General features: G+C 38.8%; 3 protein-coding genes across 7 annotated transcripts; 2 read left to right on the forward strand and 1 right to left on the reverse strand.

Annotated features, from left to right (window-relative positions):
- The first annotated feature begins 1,934 nt into the window (after positions 1-1,934).
- On the forward strand, positions 1,935-6,920 carry LOC133742896 (protein HLB1). 2 transcript variants are annotated; one of them, XM_062170597.1, is made up of 14 exons: positions 1,935-2,456; positions 2,768-2,893; positions 3,114-3,183; positions 3,365-3,478; positions 3,653-3,736; positions 4,112-4,162; positions 4,310-4,339; positions 4,464-4,526; positions 4,647-4,712; positions 4,879-5,007; positions 5,224-5,259; positions 5,499-5,618; positions 5,720-5,890; positions 6,504-6,920. In XM_062170597.1, the coding sequence occupies exons 1-14, from the start codon at positions 2,065-2,067 to the stop codon at positions 6,612-6,614; spliced, it is 1,563 nt and encodes a 520-aa protein (XP_062026581.1). In that variant the 5' UTR covers positions 1,935-2,064; the 3' UTR covers positions 6,615-6,920. The 2 variants fall into 2 exon arrangements, with proteins under 2 accessions (XP_062026581.1, XP_062026580.1); XM_062170596.1 differs by having other exon boundaries at positions 1,936-2,456; positions 5,717-5,890.
- LOC133742895 (metal-nicotianamine transporter YSL1) lies at positions 6,668-10,323 on the reverse strand. Of its 4 annotated transcripts, none has more exons than XM_062170593.1 (9): positions 10,138-10,323; positions 9,849-10,016; positions 9,347-9,735; positions 9,073-9,245; positions 8,884-8,978; positions 8,671-8,805; positions 8,397-8,586; positions 8,195-8,306; positions 6,668-8,050 (listed from the first exon to the last, which is right to left on the reverse strand). In XM_062170593.1, exons 3-9 carry the CDS (start codon positions 9,708-9,710, stop codon positions 7,128-7,130), a joined length of 1,992 nt encoding a protein of 663 aa, XP_062026577.1. In that variant the 5' UTR covers positions 9,711-9,735; positions 9,849-10,016; positions 10,138-10,323; the 3' UTR covers positions 6,668-7,127. The 4 variants fall into 4 exon arrangements, with proteins under 4 accessions (XP_062026577.1, XP_062026579.1, XP_062026578.1 ...); XM_062170595.1 differs by having other exon boundaries at positions 9,347-9,740; XM_062170594.1 differs by having other exon boundaries at positions 9,347-9,751.
- Positions 10,324-18,824: 8,501 nt separating this feature from the next.
- On the forward strand, positions 18,825-19,770 carry LOC133745354 (uncharacterized). The gene has a single exon (XM_062173413.1). It carries the CDS (start codon positions 18,885-18,887, stop codon positions 19,626-19,628), a length of 744 nt encoding a protein of 247 aa, XP_062029397.1. The 5' UTR covers positions 18,825-18,884; the 3' UTR covers positions 19,629-19,770.
- The last annotated feature ends 4,808 nt before the right edge of the window (positions 19,771-24,578 follow it).

The raw sequence follows: 24,578 nt of genomic DNA on the forward strand, positions 1-24,578 counted from the left end.
TTCAGAACTGGCAGGAGATTAGCTTACCACCAGAAGACAATTCTGGACAATCTTTTATTTGCCTTTCAGGAAAGAAGCAGTGGTCTAATGTTTCCAGCCCTCTTTGCATTAGCTGAAGAACTTTACGAGAATGCAAGACCACAGTTCAAAGAATCACAGCAGAGTGTTGTCAAGAAAGAAAAAATTCACTTCTTAGAAGATCCTGAAAGTGCTAGGATCCCTATCATAGCACTCAAAGAATCAGACTGGCATGAATTCCATTGTCTGATAGGAAGCCATAATTCTGAAGATCGAGTTCCTCCAACCCTCTTCATCATTGCAGGACCTTATGTTGGAAGATACCTGGTAAATGTTCAGAGTGAACATCCGCAAGAACACAAGCTTTGGCTTGTTGAAAATGGTTTTGTCCATAATCTGTGGACTAAAACTAATGATGATCTCAGAGGCTTGCCTCCAATCCTTGTCAACACAATCAAAAACATAAGAAAAAATGACTGTACACTTCGCTTGAAGTTCAGATCCACCCCTCCGGAATGGGTCAAAAAGGCAAATGGTGAGGTTGAATATATTTCTCCGTATCATTATGTGAGAATTATTCAAAGACAATATCTTCAGCCCGCCTGTGTTGGGTACAATGGCCAGCCAAACTCAAGCATCCCATGGATGAAGGCCATGGCCCTAGAATACATTAAGAATATCATCTCTGAAGACGTCAACAATACATTCCTGGCAACAGGAGAAAAAACAATTATCACTGCTTACGATCATCCTGACGTAGTCAGCAGTGACATGTTCCTATCTCTCACCAGAAAAGAGATAGACTCTACAATGGCATGCATGCAGTGGGTAGAAAGACTCGAAACTGACAACCACTACAAAATGTATGTTGATACAGACGTCGAGGATAACGCAACAACAGTCAGAATGGCCCAGACAGATAACAACTCCTTTGTCTTTGGTCATAATTCAGAAACAGACGAGAACATGTGAAGCAGCAGGTGTAGAAAACACCGAAAGCACTTTTGGACTTTTCCCAAAGGTCGTTTTTGCTTTTCAAAAAGAAGAAGGTGAAAAACATTTCACCTAAATGAATCTGCTTTTCCCCGTCCGACCTCCACCAACAGGAGCACTCAGGAAAGCAGAAATCACGGAGTTGTTCTGTACATTTTGTGAATTTGAATTCTAGTTTGAGTTCCGCTCCCTATATAAGGAGCTTAGGCTTCAGTTGTAGGCATCAGAAAATTGAGCAGAAGAGTCTTCTCTCAAGAAGTAAGAAAGCCAAGTAGCAGTGTGCTATTTCCTTCCTAAGTAGTATGCTTTCTGTTTTCAAGTAAGTATCCGCTCATTCTTATGGAGAGCTAAGCAGCTTTTGCTGTTTACCTAAGAATGAGGCTCTGGATCTCTAGCATGTATTTATATTTAAATAATTAAAATCAGATGCCCATCTGTTTTATCAATTTGTTAGTTATGTTTATATAACATCTTAATAAACCTATCTGTCTGTTATTTACATCCTATCTTGCTAAAATTCTGAAGTTTTCGGTCTATTGTTTACCAGAAAGAAAGAAAAAAACCCAGTTTTAAACCTAAGATTAAGACAAGCAGCAGTGATTCCGCCTGTTAAAGTAACCGTTAGGCAGGGAGCCGTTAGGTGAAAAACGTTGGCATGTTGAAGGCTAGTTTTGTTTTTTTTCTAAAAGCTTGAAACGAAGGTTGTTTCTAAAAGTCAACAAGAAAATAGAAAACCAAGGAGTAATTAGCACTTGATAGTACCCTTTTTGTCTTTATAGGAAAAGTTTGGCCGCATGGGAACTACTCCCTTGGAATTGTAGTTGTTGGTAATTTGCCTTATTTCCTCTTTAGCTTAAAAAGGGAATAGTTACCTATTAATTTGTTTTTAACGGTGTTAATGAGGTGGACGCAAGTCCGTTTATAGTTTATACTCTTCTCCTCCTCCTTAATTAAAGCTGCTTGGTTTTAAACTTGTGATTCTTCCCTTCCTCTCTTGTCTCTCACTCAGCCGGATCAGTCTTACAAATCTGAGCGCTTTTCCGATCTCTCACAATGTCCACACCCGCCGAAGACCCTCCGTCCCAAAACGGACTCCAACCCGACCCGACTACAAATCCGGAAGCCCAACCCGAATCACAAACAGTCCTCCTCGTGCCCGATGCCGAACCAGCACCAGCACCAGCGCCAGAGCCTGAAGTTCAACCGGAGCTACAACCCCGACCCGAAGCGGTGGTGATCGATGCTGCAGATCCGACGGTGGAGGATGCCAAAGAAACCACGACGCCGATCCAATCCAGTTCCGAAGGGACTTCGCGGCCTGAGCTGAAGAAAGACGACGAAGGGAGCCGAACGTTCACAATGAGGGAGTTGCTTAATGGCTTGAAAAATGACCAAGGAAATGAGACTGCTAATGAATCTAGCTCGCCTTACAGTTACAGCCACAGGTTCACATCATATTCGTTTCCTTCTGTGTAATTGTGTTTGTTGAGCTTGAAAATTGGTTCATATTGTTCCAATTTTCAATCTTTGTGTTTGAAATTTATAAGTTTAGGTTCGTACATAGAACGATTTAGCTTTCAACTTCAAATTGGGTGTGAATGTGTGATGCATTTTTCGACGAAAATGATCAGTTCTAGCTTTGATATTTGTGTCTGGAGGAGAAGAAAGATGAAAACTGGGCATTGAATGATTCTGGTGGATGACTTGGTTTTCTTTGTTATACCATTTATTCACATTGTGACTTTGAATGCATCAGTGAAGAAACCCCACATCAACAACAACAAGAGCACAACAATGCTGCAATGGAGTTGATCAATAGTGTCACAGGCACCGATGATGATGGTCGATCTCGCCAACGGGTCCTTACTTTTGCAGCCAAGAGGTACTGTCCTTTTATTGCTTCCTTGTTACTTTTCATGTTGGCTCGTAACAGTTTAATATATTAGTTTACTTCTGAAAACAAAGCTCAAAGTGTTAGCAATGTACGTAATCACACTGTCTACTTTTTAGTGTGTAACTGTGAGATGTTTGCAACCAGAACGTTTTTCTTTAATTTGAAGTCTTGGTTTTACGAAATTGTAACTTGCATTTGAATTCTGTAGGTATGCTAGTGCAATAGAGAGAAATCCAGATGATTATGATGCACTATACAATTGGGCGCTGGTTCTTCAGGTATGAAATACTGTCTTGTGACTCTTGTATACTTTTCTAATAGAAACAGTATCTAGTTATTCTTTCGCTTTAAAATTTCAACCAGAAGTTCTTAATTTTAAGAATGGTTTGTCTCACTGTTTAGTGCGTTAGAGCAAATTAACTATGTCTAAGACTCTAATGGTCCTCATTTGCCATGCAGGAAAGTGCAGATAACGTTAGTCCTGATTCTACATCTCCTTCTAAAGATGCTTTGCTTGAGGAGGCTTGCAAAAAATATGATGAGGCTACCCATCTGTGCCCAACACTTCATGATGTATGTTTCCATACCCTTATTAATATAGCTAGTTATATTAGCGATTGAAAAGGGATAAGATAGGACTTTAGAAAGCTAACACCTAGCAGATACATTGGTGTCTATATATAGGTAGATGAGCTTTTAATTGTCTTATTCATCTGACATGTGACAATAATGTCATCATTACTCCAGGCTTTCTATAATTGGGCTATTGCAATCTCTGATCGAGCAAAAATGCGTGGTCGTACAAAGGAAGCTGAAGAACTATGGAAGCAGGTTAGAGTGAAATTTCAGTACTTGAGCCTCGCAAGATTGTAGACTTCTATTATGTGCACTGTCTTATAAAAATTATTACTGCCCTAGTTAGTTTTTTAATACCTATTTTGACAACTCTGAATTTGGATTCCAAATATACTGTTCAAAATACATTAGTAAATATTGTAGATGAACACTGCTGTTTTCATATATGCTCTCTCATTTATTATGATGTTGGGAGTCAGGAGTAGGTGACCTTTGTGAGCTTAAATCTTTATATATGATGGTGCTAGTATCACATGGGCTTATTTATTCTTCACATCATAGCTTGAATTTATTCTATAAAAAAGTGTCAAATAAGTGAAATGGTTTTTACCTTTTCAATTTGATGTGCAGGCCACAAAAAATTATGAAAACGCTGTCTTGCTGAACTGGAACAGTCCCCAGGTATGACTCAAAAATCATTGAATTAGACTTATTCCATTCTATGATTTCTAAGAGAAATTGTTTTAAAACCCTTCTGATTTGATGAAAGAAAAAATATATTTGTTTCCTTCATTCCCTAATACTAACTCCATGTGATATATATTTCAGGCACTTAACAACTGGGGACTTGCTCTGCAGGTATCTTTAGTTTTGTTAGCATGCCTTCTTAAGTTCTTAACTGACTTTTGTCTTCCTCTACATGTATTTATGTTTTGTGATATTCACTCCATTCTGATTTCTTATATGTGATTATGCAATTTAGGAACTCAGCGCAATTGTGCCTGCACGAGAAAAGCAATCGATCGTAAAAAGTGCAATCAGTAAGGTAGGATATTGTTTCAAGACATCAGAACGGTTGGATAAATGTGGAGGGAACTAACAAATTAATTTCATATCTAAGTCCCTTATTTTTTATACTGACTAATTTCGCTTTCTTCTGGCGCAGTTCCGGGCAGCTATTCAGTTGCAATTTGATTTCCATCGAGCAATTTACAACCTTGGAACTGTATTGGTAAGTTTGAGTTATCCTTTCTAGCTTTGGATAATGCACTTTTTACTTTATCAAACAGCTTCTTAGTTTGCTCTATAGGATAACAAGACATCACTATTCCTCTTATCTAATAATCTCATCTAAGTTGTTACTTGATTTACCAAATTGGTATTACTCTTTCTTTCAGTATGGATTGGCGGAGGATACACTAAGAACTGGGGGATCTGGAAATCCCAAAGAAGTTTCACCTAATGAGTTATACAGTCAATCAGCTATCTACATTGCAGCTGCTCATGCTCTGAAACCAAATTACAATGTAAGCATCTCATCCTTTTCTTCAATCAACTTTAGCTAAACTGATATTGACATGAGCACCTGCTTCATAGTTTCAAAGTTTCATGCAACTAGGTAAATGTCATCATAAATATTAATAGCACCAGTTCATTTCAATATTTCTGTGTTAGTCTGGTTTTGATATTGAAGGATATGTAGTTCTTATGCTACGCTTTTTTGTGATGCGAATTACTTTCAGGTTTACACTAGTGCTCTGCGGCTGGTGAGATCCATGGTAAGCATTAATACCAATCTATTCAATGAAGTTTCTACTCTTTTATGTAAATCTTTTTTTAATCAGTTATTAAATTGGTCTCTTGTCTGTGATAACTGGTTCTTATTTGATTATTCTGATCCCCGATACTTGGACCTGTTCATTTTAAATCCTTACCCAATGTAGTTTTTCATTATCAGTAAATGTTTCTTTCTCAACTGTTTTTGAAGTTTTATTTATGATGGTAACCTTTGTTACAGCTTCCTCTGCCATATCTTAAAGTCGGATATCTTACTGCACCACCAGTAGGGAAACCAATTGCACCTCACAGTGATTGGAAACGATCACAATTTATTTTGAACCATGAAGGGCTTCAACAGGTAATTCTTTATTTTGATTCATAATTCTCTATTTATTTATAGTGTATTAAGAAAAGAAAATTACCTGCACACCTAAACCTCTATCTATATCCCTTCAGCAGGTCAGCAAAGGTGACCAAAAGCACGTACCCCTAAGTGGCTCCGGAAGATCAGGAGATACAGCTATAAAAGTTAATATTCCAGATATCGTTTCTGTTTCAGCATGTGGTGATCTGACTTTACCACCTGGTGCAGGACTTTGCATTGATACAATTCATGGACCTGTCTATCTGGTAAGATCTCACCTTTTGTTACGTAAAAAGTTAAATCTTTATTCGGATAGAGAAGCCATATCGACTTTTGCATGTCATTATCACTTTGAATTCGACGGTGTTTGAGTTCCTACAAATAGGGTAGATCTTTATTCCATTTCTGGTCCTATCTATAAATAAGTCAATCCTGTTTCATTTTTTGTGAGAATTAATCATCATGGCTGGTCAAAGTGAGCAACTTTGATTAAATATTTTTAAAAAAATTAAAAAAGAAGAAGAAGAAGAAGATGATCATACTGATTTTAGGTGATAGGCCTTGGTTTTAGCAACAGATAATCAATTAGGATGTAGTTAAAATGTTAGCTTCACTATTCAGTTGGTCATTCATGCATTCAATTCTTATTGCTCTTATATCTTCTGTTTTACAAGACCAGCTCCAAAATATTCTTTCTGCTCTAGTCTAAGTGATGATTATACAGTGCAAGCTTTTCTTTGGTTCTCTAATGATGTCAACTGTCAACACATCATTGTAATTCTGCTGTTGTAATGTGAAGTACATAAAAAGTGAACCAAAAGCATTGCATTTTGTATAGAAAGAGTGTGCCTTCTAATGTGAATTTTCATCAACCTCTAGATTGCTGATTCATGGGACTTCCTTGATGGATGGCTTGATGCAATCCGTCTAGTTTACACAATTTATGCACGGAGTAAGAGTGATGTTCTGGCAGGTATTATAACTGGGTGATTTTCTTTTCCTTTAATTTACCACCAATTTCTTAATTTTGCTCCGAGTGATACATCAACAACGGCTTGTTCAAATAAAATATGTATATTGTAAACTGTGGACGCGTTGAATAGAATTTTTATCTACAGAATCAGAGAAGGTTTTTTAGGATAAGGTTCATTTAGCATTTGCTTCTTCCTTTTCTATTTCCAATGTCATATCTGTACCCCGAAATACTTGCATTTCATCGGGATTGCTTGTTGATGGATATTCCAAAATCTCAAACTCATTCTCTTCGATTTTTCTTTATCAATTTGATTGCATCAACTACTGTGTACCCCATCAAACAAGATGGAAAAGATTTTGATTAATAGTGCTAAGTGGTGGTCAATCACCGACCAAAGTGGATAGTGACAAGGTGAACTTTTATTACTGTCTAGTATGAGATAAAAACTTGATACAATTCTACCCTTTCATGTATATCGCTTTAGTGTTATTGCCCATTTCTCAGTGACCAAATTTATAAAGCCTACTCTAGGAACCCAAAAATTTCATGCAGATGGGGGGTTTTACTTTGGCCAGAGCAAGAACTGAAGCAGGAAGAGTCCACAGCCCTTCTCCACAAATTAAACCAGAAGCAACAACAGGAACCATCATCCCAGCATTCTTGCTGTCAAGCCTGTGCCATGCAAATACGATAACACTCCCCGTGAACATATCAATGGCAAAGTATGCCCCGACTAGAAATGGCACACCCATGACCATAGGTAGCGGCATCCACTTCCCAATCTTTGGCGGTGAAAAATCTCTAATTAGGTTGACCATCACTGCAAAAGCAAAGAACCCATAACAGAGCTGCACGCAATGCCGAGGCAGAGCCGAGAAGCCTTCAACACCTAGAATTGCCATGTTTCTGTAGATCAAGGCATAAGGAGCTTTGAATTCTCCATTTGGGTTTCCCACGTCAAATGCCTTGTAGAACAAGAGGAAACTGAGAGGAGCTGTTAAACAGCCTATTAGGGTGCCAATGGCTTGGCTCACAAACATTGCTCTAGGAGAGGTGAAAGTTAGATGCGCTGTCTTGAGATCTTGCATCAGATTACAAGCCACGGAACAAACCGATTTTACGACACCACATCCAGCTAGCCCTGCCACCACGCCGTGTTCTTTCCCTGTTAATGCCGCTAGCAGAAAAAGAGCAACTTTTCCATAATTGTAGGCCATGTTTATGTCAGTAAGACCAGCTCCATAAGCATTGCAGAAGGCAAGGGATGGAGCAAGCATGTAGGCTACGACTACATAATACCATTTGAGTTCGGGGAACATCATGGGGATCGCTATAATAGAAACGATGGAGAAGACAACATATCCAGCAACTCCAACCCACATTGGAATTTTTTCTCTTATAAATATTTCATTTTGCTTCTCTTCAGTGGGATTCAACTTGCCATCCTCATCTGCAGTGAGAAGAATGTATCCATTAGTGTCACTATTTTACTGTGTCTCGATGAGCACCGCTAACAAAGATTCAACTAAATCCTGGTAGGTGAAGAGTTACTAAATCAGTATCAGTAGAGGAAACTCGAAACAATTCATAATACCTGGAAGGTTCCTGTTTTTCAATCTGTCATGAATATTAACAATGGTTGACAACATTATCTTGATGAAATTGTAAAGACCATCACCAAGGATTAGAGAAACAGATAGAAATACCTGAGAAAGGGATCGTGGGGAAACAGTTAGTAGATGACTATGAGATGAAAGATAAAAAAAATAGTATATAGATAATGAGTGAGACAAGACCTTGTAACCATATAAACTCTTCATATCATATTCCTCTAAACTCTCAGGGAACCAATTTCCTTTAAGCTGACCAATTAGTGGCCACATTACTCCAAAAGAGAGCACAGCTCCAAGTAGCAAAGACAGGTTCACTAGATGGGAGCATATCATGCCTGCTCCAACAAAAGTCGTGCTAAAATCAAAGTAGAATCTGCCATTCAGAAGACAAATTACAAAAGGTCAGTAAGAACAGTAATGCCTAGTATAAGACAGAAAATTACTCGAAAATCCATACGTGTTTTTCCAAGCTTTCAATCCGAATGTGGGGAATTGTGAGAATCCACAGTTTTCTGAGGCCTCATAAAACCACTTGAAAAATCCCCATAAGAAGCTGACCGAAAAGTACTTCATGAACCCGTGGACTTGCTTCCTGAAAATGATTATAATACTAGTTGAGGTTTGATTCTAAGAAGAGAGAGTTCGAAAGGAGCTGTCGAAAGATGTTTACTTGGCCATCTTATCTCCTTGAGTATGGAAACCATTGATAAGAACAGCAGTTGCCAAACCACTTGGATAAGTCAATTTCAAGTCCACTATCATTACCTGCATGTGAAGAAATGAAGATTTCATAAATAAAAGAGAAGCTCTCAATTCTTTTTATGATAAGAAGTTGAACAAAAGACTATATGACTATTACCTTCCTAAGAGGAATTAAGACAAAAAGTCCAACAAAGCAAACTAGGAAAAGAAAGCCAGTCATCCAACCAAGCGCAGGTTCCTTTACAGCACTTGCAGAGTTTCCCTCAGTATTTACCCCTGATAACTCATATGTCTTCCTGTTTAATCCCAAGAGATAAGATCCAAATCCACCTGCATGTTTAAGAAATATTAATAAAAAGTGAATCCACATTTATATATCTCTAAATAAGAAGAAAAGAGAAGTGAATTAACTAAAAGAAGATTTCAAATACCTGAAACAGCAATACTATAACATGCAACTGCACATGTTTGTATCATAGTGTTCTCTTGCCTAGTGAAGGGTTTCGATACATATCCAGCTTTCGAGAGCAGGTTTGTCCATGTCCTGATGAACACGAAAGCGAGAAGAGCAGCAGAGACATTGAGGTTAGGAGTAATCCCAGTTGTCAGGTTTAGCTTCATGGCTATCACACTGTACACCGTTCCAATCACTGTGCTTGCAATGACTCCTCTTACTGTCAGCTGCTCGGTCCATGCCTCAATTCTCCCCAGTGAACCATCGGATTCAATGGTCTCTTCTTCCATGTCCTCTCTCTCAATCTCCTTCTTTTCCCTTGCTTCCAAGTCCATGTTCATGGCTAGCTCTCACTTTTGTTACTATCTGCACTTTATTTTAACTATTTTGGAGTTAGCTTATGTGCTAAGCAACAGGGAAAACTACAATCAAGACTGGGAAATTAAGACGATCAGAAGGGAATCCATTCCTGATCTCACCTTGGTCTTTGTTATCTATTTTACTCCTTCTCTTCAATCTATACAATTGAAAAGATGAGAATAATTGGTGCAGTGTCTTCTTATTGTAGCCTTCCTTAATATATATATATAGCCCACAGCTCAGCAAATAATGGTAGACATGTTATCCTCTTATTTCTTGTCCCCAGCCTACAAGTTCAAATAACACATAAATTAAATACATAAATCTTCTCACTGAAAATTCACCTAGTAGTCAAAATATGTCGGATTATATTGATTATATATATCAACCACTTGTAAAAGTAATAACCTGATTATTTGGATTTTCAGAAGTTCTAGGACAGCAGAACTTGGCAGAAAGTGCTTCAAGTTAGGATATGGCAATGGATTACATACAATGTTTTATCACAACTTGTACTATTTATTCAAGAATGGCTAAATCATGGGCATTGGCTTTACTTGCTGACCTTATCATTAACCCTTCTTCTCTTTGATTCTCTTCCGCAACTTGGTTATGATGAATTATTGATGATGATTTCTAAACAAATTATTTCACTTGAAGTGATTAAATTGGACCATTTGAGAAACATTCGTGGGACCTATCACCCCCATCAAGTAGAAAATGAAAGCTGCAGAAAAAGAACTCACCCCCATCGAGTAGAAAATGATAGCTGCAGAAAAAAAAAAAAAAAAAAAAAAAACACTGGTCTGTGTTTCTTGAGTATTTAAGTGAGTAAAAGTCATTAAGATTCTCTACTGTATTTGATAACTACTATGTCAATCATGGAGGGTATCCCCAGAGAATTCATATGTTGCTCTCTAGTTTCTAGTCTTGTTTGTTTGGTTACTAAAGTCTGATGAAGAACGTAGAACTATATCAAAAAATTGATGTTTAGACAATTATATTAAGATCTTGCGTCTTTCCGCCTCTTAGTAATAAATTGAATGCCTCAATTTCTATCATGATATTACAGTGAACTAATCATTTCAATAATTCAATCACATTATGTGATGAATGTTAATTTAAATTTCTGCATTATAAAACCTCGACTTTGATCCTTCAACGAACTAAATAGTCTTATCACAAGACTTAATAAGACATGATACCACCCATAAAACATCAATCACAGAAAATTATCAAATAAGTAAACCACGAAAGACGCACAAGCAACGGTTGTTCTTAGCAATCAATCATAGTCGAAAAAAGAAATGGTGAGTATGAAGAAGCTTAAACCATAAGAAAGATGACAAGTCAATGAGAGTGAGCGGCTGGCTATGCTTGTCCTCTACGTAAAAAGCAACGGCCATGAGGTCTACACACGCCTTTCACTCACCTCAGCTTTGGTTTTGGAACCTTTCACTGATTCCTGCACGTGACTCGGACACCAGAAAAAATGGCACTCGAATATTAACTGATCGAAACCTCAGAACATATCTATATAGCTAGATAATCTGTCGGTGAGCTGTGGCACCTTGGTTTAATCAATGTTAAATAATTTACGTGTTCAAATCTCACTTGCATCATGGTACGAGCAAGATTGAAATGTCAAAACCAATCTATAAAGCTTGATAATGCTAGATTAAGCTCCATAAATAATGCGGTATTTGAATAATCTCAGCTTAGCTATAATCATTAGGTTCTGTTTCCAGCTTTGAAAGCATCTGTGCTTCATCACATCATGAGTATATTTTTGGCTCTTTTTAGTAAAAGATCACCATTGGAATACTTTACAGTGGTTGGTCCAGTTGAAACTAGGGAGAGGGAGGTTCAAGTTGACCTGTTGAGATCATTTAAAAGTTTCCAATATAATATTTCAATGGATTCCCCCACAATGAAATGTTAATGATGTAAACTCACTAACAGAGGAGATGCAGTAGGAGGTAGCTATTGCTTAGGGATATGATGTAAACAAGCACAAATCTTATGCCTTGTTTGTGGATTCCTTTCTCATTTCTTTTAACCATCAAACATGTTTACCTTTTGTCTTGACTAGGCAAAATATAGGATGTTTGTGGGCCTTGGAGACATGGCTACATGAATGATATTGCTCTATTTTATTTAATTTTTGTTAATTTTTCTATATATCATTGTTACAGATTATACTTTCAGAGATATTAATCAATCTATTACATTCTGACTTTAAGGTCATCTCATTTGGGATTCTGGGGTTCAAATATGAATATGAGATATTGATACCATGCTTGAAACTGCAAGAAAAAGTTGTGTTTCAAGATGTTGCTAAGAAGTATGAACCTGGGAGAAAATGTTTGTAGTTTGACAATTAAGAATAGATTTTAGGACATGCTTTTGTACATTAACAGAAAAAGTAATTAACCAGAAGCTTAAATCGTAAAGTTAAGGGATAAAATGCAACTCACTCTCAACAATTTTCTCAATCAACTATCTTATCATGTCTACAGAGTTCAACTTTAATCCGTTAATTTTTCAAGTCAGGGCAGGTTGATCCTGACCCTCCTAACCTGAGAACTTCAGGAATTAGGTATTGAAAAAACCTGCCAACCCCAAAATATAGACCACCCACTGTGCCAAAATTTGGCTTCACCTTTCCACAAGCTGAAGTCCATTTCAAATGACAAGAATGATAGCGATCACAATTCACAAACCTAGTGGAGCATGCATTGAGCAATCTTTTGCTGATCTTTATGAATAGACATGGGCTTGCAAGTCAATCACCCTTGAAGCTCAATTTTTTTTCTTCTTCCTTCCTTGGCACTGAGAGAATGCTTATCGTCCTTTTTACTTTGAGCTAGACTTTTTCTTGTAATCCAGTAGACTGGTACAGAATGTATGGTAACATGGTCCCCTTTTCTCTGCTTTTTTCGATGTGGGTTTGCTTGCTATCCATGCATATGATGGAGCAGCATTCTGCACCACTCTTCTTGGTATGCTCTGGTATTCTTCATGTCTCCAATTTCAAAAGAAGTGACAGGATCGAGTGGGGTTTCAATCCATTAATACCGGCCACAATGACAAGAAAGTGTCATGTTCTTCATGATTAAGCTCCAAACCTACAACCATCAACTGGAGTGTGGAGACGACTTGGGGTTGTATTCGGCACAATCTTTCTTCCACGACAATTTGTGTTTGGTGGGCGATTATCGTTGTGTTTGTGTTTTCTAATGTTTGTCGTAATAGTCTATAACGCATAAACTCCTCAAATTGACTGTGTTGAATAACTCGACCCATCTACCGTCCCATGTCTAGGCCTAGCAAAACACTTTCTCATATTGTATATTTATCCTAGCAAAACCGTTAAGTTAACATATTGAGGATGTTAAAATAAAAACTGAATCAATAAGTTTCGTGTTGAACGTTAAAAATCATTAAAATTTTTAAGAAAATAACTCTTAACTTACAAAATCTTATAAACTTAGAGTTACATAAGAAACACGCAAATTTTTAAAAGGATTATTGTAATTATTTTGATATAGCACGGGGTTCAGGTTTTATGTCCCCCCGTTGCCAAATTTTACTATTAATATAATAAATGGAACTGAGCGTGAGGCTAAGTTCCAAACCCCTTTCAAAAAAGGGAAAAAAATACAAACAGTACCCAAACTATGGCCGACTCCGAATTTCTGTACCCAAATTTCCAAAACTATCACTTTGGTACCTGAAGTTCGGACCCCGACCCAACATTAGTACCTAAAACACTGTTGGCCGTTACGGCGTTAGCAAAGTAGCAAAATTTGAGGGGCATTCTCGTCTGTTACACCCCACACCCGATTTACCCCTTTTACTGAGTTGCACGAATCACTTTATGTTTTACCATTCGTGGTTATAGTTTTATCTTTTAGGGAGGTGGCTAGAAGTTGACTTTTTATGCGTTAACAATTTGAGAAAATTTCCTTCATGAAAGTTGTAGAGGACGTTAAACCGAGCGCGGGCATATGTGGTACGTAAAAATTGGAGTTCGTATGCAAAAGTTATGAGTGAATTACGAAAATTACTGTTCATGGTAAAAATTTAATATATATGGAAAGTTACCCGGGTAGGTTTCCAAAACCGGAAACCCACCCCTTTTTCTCTCTCCTCTCCCCCGACTCTTCTCCCTTCCCTTCGGGTTTTCTCTTCCTCCCTTCGATTCCACACTTTCCGGCCACCAACCGGCGTGCAGCCGGCCACCACAGGAGCGCCTCTTCCCTCTCTAGACCCTAGTGACCTGGGATTTTGGAGATTTGGCTGAGAAATTCCAGATCGAAGCAAAGTTCGCTCCGGCTGCAGTTTGGGGTTTCGCCGATTTCCGGCAATTCCAGCCACCTCCGGCCACCAAGTTAACGTCGAAGGTTCGGTTTTTGATGGAGATCATTTCCCCTAAAGTATTTCATTCCAATTTGCATTGTAGAGGTCGAATTAACGATTTGCATTTCTAGGGTTCTTGAAGCTTCGGGGCTTTCCTTCACCGGCTTGATTCGACCACTTCGAGGTAAAATTGGTTAATGTTGTAGTTGGGAAGTTGATTGGGCTTGTTGTGTAGATGTTATTGCCGGAATTTGGTGGTCATCGGAGGTAGTGGTCGCCGGCGCGTGGACCCCACATGCCGCCACTGTAGGTGGCGCGTAGAGCAGCGTTTTAATTATAGTTTTAGTTCCATAAATCCTATGTTGATTGTAGAATTTGATACATGAAGTTTGGTGGAAATCGGAGGAATTACGAATTGAGTAGAAATGGTTTATTATTGATTTACGTGAATTCGATCGCCGAATTTCTTTCGAATTCACTTTAGATCTTACATCAATGAATGATTAATGTTGGAGTATTAAGGATGGATATTGTGGAGAGTTGAGGAGTTGGATTTTTGGAAGGGGGATGTTTTGAATTTCCATTTCTAAGTATCGTAAAGTTAATTTCCGTCCTGTGAAATATATATATATATTTATGAATGCTATTCGTACAGGACGAGAGGAGTCTCCATACGAGGAAAATCATGAGCGACGTCAGGATTGACCGCATACTGTGAGTGGACTTTTATTTTTAAGAATGATGCATGCATTTATTTTCATGAAATAATAATTTATTTATCATTTTATTATCGAGCATAATATTTTGTCTTGGATTATAATTTTGAGATTGTTTTTCCATATAAATTTCGGATACGAATTTATTATGCTCGGAGTTTGATTTACTTGTTTTCGGGAATACGATTAAATTTTTGAAGATTAATTATGAGTTATTTTCAATTATGATTCGGGAATGGATTTTGAGCCTTTGATAAGTATCTCCGATATATGGCTTTTATTTGAAATCATGATTTAAGTGATTTTCGACGAATTACTTTCCGAGGTGATTTCCGGAATTTATTAATATATTTTATTCGTCGATATTAAGATTTTTTGGAATATTTTTCGAAAATGGGATTTTCGATTGAATTATTTTATCGATTATTTCTCGCCTAATGGTTTATGAATTCTAAATATTTTGGCGTGCGGGGCCACGTCATTGGAGTATATATTTTCTTGAGATTTTCCGAGTATGGATGGGATTCATACTCGTGTTTTGTTGCGAGGTTGGGGAAGCCTTACTGATTTACTGGTTTTCGATTGTTTTTCCTCACCATACTCGGGTCATTCGATTAGGTCTCCTCCTCACTTACTTTGTGTTTGTGAGTGGCAGTTGAGGTAGTTTATTCTCCTCCTCACGTGGGTGGCAGTCGAGGTTATTAGTTCTCCTCCTCGCACAATCTATGTGTGAGTGGCAGTCGAGGGTAGGTAGAGCCTGAGAGGCTCCATTCCCGTATGGTGAATTCTCTTCCCCGTATCCGTTTATTGTTGTTCTTGACTAGCGGGGTCTAGTCCGATTTCTGTTTAACCAGCGGGGCTGGTCCTATTTCTCGAGCATCGGAATTTATATTCTTCTTCGTGGTTATTTATGACTAGCCCCATTTCTTGAGAGGAACTTCTCGTGGCTTGTTTTCATAATTATTGCATGCATCGAAAGTTTTTAATGAAATAATTGTGGGAAAGTATAAAAATCCATTTTGTTTAAAATTTGTTTATTTTTGTCCACTCACGCTAACGTTTTTATATACTTTTCCCCTGGGCCCTTCGGTTTCAAATGCCCAGTTTTCAGTGTTGCTGCTCGGCGTTCAGGAGTGAGCCATAGTGACCGCATCCGCTTCCGTCATCATATTTTGTAGGTTATTTATTTAGCCTACGGTACTCTATGTTAAGCTTTATTCCTAGAATGCTCTGATTACTAAGGGATATATGACCCAAACTTGTATGAATTATATTTGAGGTCTATGACCTAACTTTGGTGATTGTAGTAACTTGTACCCCTTTTGGATAATATGTTTGACGTTGTTAGCTTGTGATGGGATTTGTTGAATTTGGGAGCAAGGCAGCTCCAGGAGTTGTGGTTGGACTATTAGAAGTGAATTTTGTTTTCCGCAGGGTTTTGGGTTATCCATTTTTAAGGGAGGTTATGCCGAAATTTTTGGTAAATCTCCTTTAAAGGTGGGTCCCGCATGGCCACTTCGGATTCCAGGGTGGGATTCGGGGTGGGTCTTGTCATCGTCCCTTCACTCAATCTCTTCTTCCTCTCGCTTTCTTCGTCTCCTTCTTCCTCCCAACTCTCCTTGTTTCTCTCATCTCTTCTTCTTCCTCAAGCTCAGATTAAAAATTAAAAATTAAAAAACATTGATGTCTCACGTCTGGGATCAATCCCAAATCTTCATCTTCTTGAATTGGGTATGAATCCACCCTAAATATCACATAGCGGTGAACCTTCTTCCTCTGCAGTTCCATAAAAGTGTTGTTGCATGCTGTGCTTAGCCGCAGCCATGGCACACGAAGCATTCGGCTGCAAACAAAACCCAACTCTGTCATATAAACACAGCACCATCTAAACTCTTTTCACCAAACACCAATCAAACAACAATCTGGGTCATGCAAATATACCCATAAAACAATAGATCATAAAGTTTTAAGCTTTATTCTACAGTAACCAGATAAATACTGAAAAACTCAGCTGGGTACTTAGAGAAACATGGGTTTCGACACAAAATCTTGAACTCTTCACCAAACCAACAAAGATCAAACAACCAAAGAGAGAGAAAAGCAAATCAGATCACATCTGGGATCAATCCCAGATCTTCATCCTCTCAAATTACCAGCACAACATCTCCATTCCTTCCTCCTTTCTCTTCCACCTTCTCTTCTCCTCTCATACTCTTCTTCCAACCTCCAAATTCCACCTCTCCTTGAAAACCAAAAACAGATAGAGAGAGGAGCCATGTCTTTCTCTACTGCCACCACCCACCCCCTCCACTTCCACCACCATCGTCGCCGCCGCCAGATCCAATGAATTAAAACACGAATGAACGTGGAGTCCAGCACCCGGCCGCTCTACCAGATGATGCTCGAGACCCCAAAGCTCTGTTGGTCCTTCATCCGCAAATTTTGAAAGGCACTTCCATCTGGGGCACGAGGGATTGCACCATTGGAGCCCGTTTCTAAAGCTCTGCAACTTGTCTGTTGCTTCGCTCTTTTGGGTTGTGATCTCAGAGCTAGAGGTGGAGGAGGAGATAGCTTGTTTTGAAGCTTTGACTTCAAATTATGGTGAAGTTTGAGCGGGGTTTATGGCGAGATTTGATTGGTATGGTGTGGGTGGCTGGATTGATCTGGTGATGAGCTTTTGGTTTAAACTGGGGGAAGTAGAAGATAGAGAGGGTATGGATTAACAGGAGACCAATTGCACATTGAGAAATTGGTGAAGAAGAAGACGAAGAAAGCGAGAGGAAGAAGAGATTGAGTGAAGGGACGAGAATGCCCCTCAAATTTTGCTACTTGGCTAACGCCGTAACGGCCAACAGTGTTTTAGGTACTAATGTTGGGTCGGAGTCCGAACTTCAGGTACCAAAGTGATAGTTTTGGAAACTTGGGTACAGAAATTCGGAGTCAGTCATAGTTTGGATACTGTTTGCATTTTTTTCCCTTCAAAAAAAGAAGCACACAAATTCAAGGTACCTTTTTATTTTTGAAAATTGAGAGTTAAGGCTATTGACGTGAAATTACAATGAATTAGAGAGATGCATTAGGATTTCTAATATATTAGACAAGAACTTACAAGAATACCCTTATGTTAAACCAGTCTGATATATTTTAAATTTGAATAAGAATGGTGACCCTAACTAAAACCAAACCAATAAACCTCAAACCAAATTTTTATAATTTCATTTGTATACGTATCGCGTTCTCGTGTCAAAGTCTGCAATTTTGCCTGATCTAATCACGTGCGAATTGAGTTAATTATAATATAACATTATACTACTAATGAATTTATCTCAACCTCTATTGATAACCTTTTTTTTTTCTTTTTTTGAGGAAGAACGTATTGATGGGTCAAAAGATACTCAAAAATGAAGAAAAAAAATTGTGCCGGACCGGATACAATTGATGGGTCTTTTTGGGCCCCTGGAGAGCAACAACTCTTCGTTGTCTTCAGTACCATTACAGAAATACAGAAGCTTTTAGTGCACCCAAATTTATTATCAATACACTCAGCATCTAAAAAATTTCAAGAATTATTTCTTGTTTTTATATATATCTTAGTTCTCATCAATAATTATTTGCAGATCAGATATTTTTTTCTCTTTTGGTTGAAATATCATCATCATCGTTTTCCCCAGTTGAAAAAAGTGCCCAATTAATCTTGGACCTTGTTGAATGCAAATTGACTTGTAACCCTAAAACCAAGACAAAACCACCCTTTGTCCCATCCAATGTTCATGCACCTTTCCCTTTCCCACATACCCGCCGTCCAATCACCCACACCTTTTCAATCCAACGGTTCAAACTCCGCAAAGCAGTTGATCAAATCGTACCCCATCCACTACCGTACACCCTAGGCCGAAACCCCGCGGCACGTAGAATTTCTCAAAAACTGGCGGCAACGTGCCGGCTGGCTTAGGCGTTTTGTCCACGTCAGCATCATAAACCCCGGATTACCCCAGTATATAAAAACCCAAACCCCCTCCAGACCTTCCAAAAAGGAAACCCAAACCGATCTATTCGGGTCAGAATTCGGAGCTCCATATGTGTAGGTCGACGGACTACCCTGGCTTTCAGGCCAGGAGAGAAGCCCTAAAGATTCAAGCTTTCTTTATACGGTTTTCGGGTTTGGATTTTCGTAAGCCGTTACCGGAATCGCTCACTCTTTCGTATCTTCCGAGGATCAACGGCACCGCGCTCGAGATCGACGGGTCAAAGATCCGACCCGACTCGCCGGCGTTAGTGACGCTTCACCGCTCGGTTAATGCGAAGGTGAGGAAGGGGGAGGCGATATTCGGGTCGCGGGAGGCCGTTCGGGCCGGCGACGGGGTCCGGTTCGAGGCGTATTTGAGGGAGGAGAAGGTGCTGAAGGGGATTTTCAGGAAAGACGAGGGGCAGGAGTGGAAATTGGAGTGCAAGTGCGTGCTGGAGAGCGAGAGTGTCGGGGAGGAGGTCACGGCGGCGGAGGTGTGCGTGGCCGTGGAGGGACACGTGGCGATGAGCGAGAGGGTGGCGATGATTGTGAAAAGGCGGGGAAAGTGTGGGTTTCATCCGCTGGAGGAGATTCCGGAGGCGGACGAGGAATCGGACGGCGGGTGTTGTTGCACTTGCGGGGAAATGGACGGTGGAGATTTGGAGGAGGATGGTGACGTGGAGGAGGAGTTGGAGATGGATATGGAGGGAGTGAGATGGGCTGTGGATGTGGGCTTTTGGGTCATGTGTTTGGGTGTGGGCTACTTGGTTTCTAAGGCCTCATCCAAAAGCTTGAGACGCAGGAGATTATTTTGATTTTTTCTTTTAGTTTTTAACTCCATTTTTTTTCCTTGAAATTTTGACACCAAGTTGTACAGTTGCAACTTGCAAGGCATACTGGCATACTTATGATAATAGACAACATCAAACCAAAGAAATTTTTTGATCCATTTTTCAATGAGATGTGTAATTTGCCTCAAACAATAACATAGTTATCAATATAACATCAAAATTATTAGTTGATTAATATAATTAGCAGCTCAAAATTATTACTTTATCGCAGGAGATTATTTTAATTTTTCTTTTAGTTTTTTTCTTTCTTGAAATTTTGATACCAAGTTGTACAGTTGCAAGGCATACTGGCATGGTTATGATAATAGACAACATCAAACCAAAGAAAAGTTTTGATATATGTAGAAGAACCTTTTTTGAATGAGATGTGTAATTTGCCTCGAACAGTAACAATTGTAACATAATTTTTAGATACAAATTCTGTGGCGAATTGACTAATTGTTCAATATAATTAGCAGCTCAAAATTTAATTACTTTATCACTATCATTGTAAGGCTAACATGGTTGCGGGATAAGCTAGCATCATTTGCTCATAAAAGTTGGAATTGGATTGATATAGCTTTGAAGCCCATTCCTCCCAATCTCCTAGGGCTAAGAGTACGGTGTGATATTGATGATTTGTGGTTAGATGAGATGACTGTAATCATTCAGGATATTCTCTACGAGGATCAATGTAACTGTTTCTATGTAGCTCGGGATTCAGGTTTTATGTCCCCCCGATGCAAAACTCTAATATTAATATAATAAATAGAACTAGGCGTGGGACTGAGCCTCCCAACTAGGCTGGGTTCCAAACCCCTTTAAAAAAAAATATATATATATATATATATATATATATATATATATATATATTGTGTGATGTTCTCTGTGATAGTGGATGGGAATTACACGTGGTGCAAGAGTTTTTTTTATTTTTAATTTTTATTTCTGAGGATGTGATTAAATTGAAATTGTTGTTATGCATGTGGGGGAGGCATTCGAAGTGGTGATGAGATGACCCGAATCACATGGAAGCTATATATCAAAATGAAAACCTTACTGTTAAATGTGGTTATCACTCTCTTTTCTTGAATTCAAAGACTCAACCATGGCCATGGAACCTTATTTGGAAGCTCCAAGTTCCTCATAAAGTGAAAACATTCTTTTGGACTCTAATCTATGATAGACTTTTAACGAATGAAGCAAGGATTCGTAGAGGTTTGGTTATAGATGCTCGCTGTCCGAGATGCTACTTTCTGCTTAAATTCTTGGACCATCTCTTTAGAAGTTGCAATACTTTTATGTGGTTTGGGTTTGCTCTTCATCCTACAAGTGAGTTCTCCCCCACTTACCTACACTCCTTTTTAATGATTGGTTGCTTATTAATCTACAGTCCATGTGCGAATGCAATATGAGGTTCCTTGGTGTTGTTCTTTTGCTATGGAGATTTGGTATGTATGAAAATGGAGGTGCAGCCAGCCATATTTGGTTCAAAATTTCAAATTTTCAGTTTGGCTATCTTTAATTATTCATCAATTTACAAGAGAGTATTTTGAAGCAAATAGGGTTGCCCACTCTAAACCTCCCATGACAAGTGTCTCATCTCTGATGGCAACTTCCAACTAAGGATCGATTGGCTTAAATTAAAAGTTTATAGCAGTTTGCATAAAGATTCTAAGATTATATGTGTTGGAGAAGCCCTTCGAATGATAGGGGTGAATGGATGAATGGGGTCTGTGCCAAGTTGGGGATTAGTTAAGGTGTTGAGGCTGAATTTTGGAGGCTCTTGAAGGGGTATAGAAATGGCTTGACATAATGGTTGTAGATTATTGGAACTAAAAATAGATTCACTTGTTGCGGTCAAGTTGGTTCTTTCTACGACTGATCATTTCAGCTTCTTTATAGTCTTGTGGCAAACTGTCAAGAGCTTTTGAGTAGGGGTCGGAATGTGCTTCTTATCTATGTATACAGAGAGTGTAATTTCAATGGCTGATTTGTTAGCAAACATTGATCATGGTTATGAGTTTGGCTGCATACTCTTTAGCTATTCTCTTTAACGTCGTTCCTCTTTTGGAAGCTGATTTATTAGGCTTATCTAAATAGAGATTAGTTGTGATTTAGGTCTCTTGTCCTTTACATTATGAGAGCCTCTCGAAACATTACAGTTATGTATACCAAACGACGAGAATCTATTTTGATTATCTTGAAGTTGACCATTTAATAGACGTGGTTTCCCCCTTTACATTTTCTTTTGTAAGCAATTCATACCAAATCAAACTACTACATCAAACTATAACAATTTGGATGACAGTTACTGTAACATCCCGTATTTTCACTTACCCGTTTACTAGTCATTTGGACGGTAAACGACAACTACTCTCACTTTTTACTCTAATTCGGTATTTTAGTGGCCCTAAAAGTTGACTTTTTGATCGGGCCAAAATTTGAGAAAACTTCCTTCTTGAAAGTCGTAGAGGACGTTAAACCGAGTCCGTGGACATGTGATACACCTAAATCGGAGTTCGTATGCAAAAGTTATGAGTGAATTACGAAAATTACTGTTCATGGTAAATTTTTGATATATATGGAAAGTTACCCGGGTAGGTTTCCAAAACCGGAAACCCACCCCTCTTTCTCTCTCCTCTCCCCCGACTCTCCCCCTTTCTCCTTCGGGTTTTCTTCCTCTCTCCGATTCCTCACATTCCGGCCACCATCCGGCGTGCAACCGGTCACCACAGGGGCGCCTCAACCCGCTCGTGATACCAGTGACCTGGGATTGGGGAGTTTTGGCCGTGAAAGCCCGGATCGAAGCAAGAAGTGCTCCGGTTGCAGTTTTGGGATTTTGCCGATTCCCGGCCATTCCGGCCACCTCCAGCCACCATATTCCCATCGAAGGTTCGGTTTTTGATGGAGGTTATTTTCCTTAAGGTGGTTCATTCCAATTTGTATTGTAGAAGTCGAATTGACAATTTTTCATTTCTAGGGTTCTTGGAGCTTCGGGGCTTTCCTTCACCGGCTTGATTCGACCACGTCGAGGTAAAATTGGTTGATGTTGTAGTTGAGAAGTTGGTTGGGCTTGTTGTATAGATGCTAGTGCCGGAGTTTGGTGGTCATCGGAGGAGGTCGCCGCGACCACGCGCCGCCACTGTGGGTAGCGCGTGGAGGCGCGTAGAGCAGTGTTTTAATTCCGGTTTTTAGCCCATTAAATCCTATTAATTGTGTAGAGCTTGTATGTGAAATTTGGTAATTTTTGGAGAAACTTAGAATTATATATGGATTTTGAAATTTAAGGTTTCGATTATCGAATTACGAGAATCCGACCGTCGGATATCTCTCGGTTCTGCCTTGGAACCTTTAAATTAACGAATTGGTATTAGTGGTATAATTTGGGCTAAATCCTAGGAGAATGGAAGATGTAATTGTGAGGAATTGATTTTAAGAATCGTATTAAATTGTTGAAGAATTAATCACGGAGTATAATTATGTACAGGACGACGTACCGAGCTATTGCTCGATAACGGAACACGAATGCGTGATCGTCGGAATAGTACTGTGAGTGGACTTTTGTTTTTAAGTAATTGATGCATGCATTATTTCTTAAAGTATGCTCTATTTATTCATCAATTTACATTTCGAGTATGAGATTATAAATTGATTTCGTATTATCTCATATAAATACTTTCATTATTGATTCGTTTCCGAAATTGCTTTTGATTTATAATCTTAATGGTGAATTATCTTATTTCCGAGGTTATTTCCGGAATTATTCTCTAATTATATTTTATTTCGATTTGAGACTTCTAAAGGAGTTTCGAAATGGGATTTCGATGGAATTATTTCTTGTTTATTTATTCGATCTTTGGTTTTGGCATTGGGAATGCCTTAGTAATGATTTCGGTTTGAGAATTGTGATTTTGTTTGATTTCGCTTTTCTGCTATTGATTTGGAGATACTTTGGCGTGTGGGACACGTCGTTGGAAATTCTTTTACGAGAGATGGGGGAAGCCTTATGTATTTTGGATTTACTGGATTTTCGGTTATGTTTCCCTGTGCCATACTGAGGGGTGATTTTATCATGCTAGCATTGATTTTCCGCCTTTGTGGCGCGGTGATGGGATCACCGTAGCCCTTCCGCCTTTGTGGCGCAGGTTACTGTCTCTGTGACAGTAATTCTGTAGCCCAGTATCCTATCGCTACACTTAGTGGCGTAAGGGTATATTACGGGAGTTATGGGAGTTCTTTAGCCTGGGAGGCTATCACCCAACCAAGCCTGAGTGGCTTATTCGTATGGCTATCATCTTCCCCTACTTATACTATTTTTGACTAGCGGGGACTAGTCTGAGTTTTCTTAACCAGCGGGGCTGGACTTATATTTTCGAGTATTGAAATTTCAATCTTTTACTCTGTTGTTGTGACTAGCGGGGCTAGTCGGTTTTCTGGAGTTCAACGTTTTTCGGGTTATTTTCTTAAGTGTTTTATAAATGTTGCATGCATCCGGATTTTTTTATATATATCAAAAAAATGTGGGAAAGTATGAAGTTTTATTTTGTTTTATTCATATTAAATTATTTATTTTTGTCCACTCACGCTAACGTTTTTATGTACTTTACCCTGGGCCCTTCAGTTTCAAATGCCCAGTTTGCAGGCGAATTAGTGGAGGTCGGGCGTACATGACATTTGAGGCATAATTGTCACCACTTCCGCATTGTAGGATCCCTTGATCATTTACTCTACTTTTTTTATTTCCTTGTGAATTAGTATTGCTCTGATAACCTTTGGGATTTGTATTGTTAAGTTGAGTTTTGTGTTTTGCGAGTTGGGGAATGTTGTTTGGGGGAGCAGGGTGGCTCCAGGAGAATAAGGATGGGTGATTTAGAAGTGTAAATTTTCTTTCTACAGGTTTTGGGTTGTCCACTTTAGGGGAAGTTCTGCCAA

Source organism: Rosa rugosa, chromosome 4, assembly GCF_958449725.1.
Source record: "Rosa rugosa chromosome 4, drRosRugo1.1, whole genome shotgun sequence".
Taxonomy (NCBI): Eukaryota; Viridiplantae; Streptophyta; class Magnoliopsida; order Rosales; family Rosaceae; genus Rosa; species Rosa rugosa.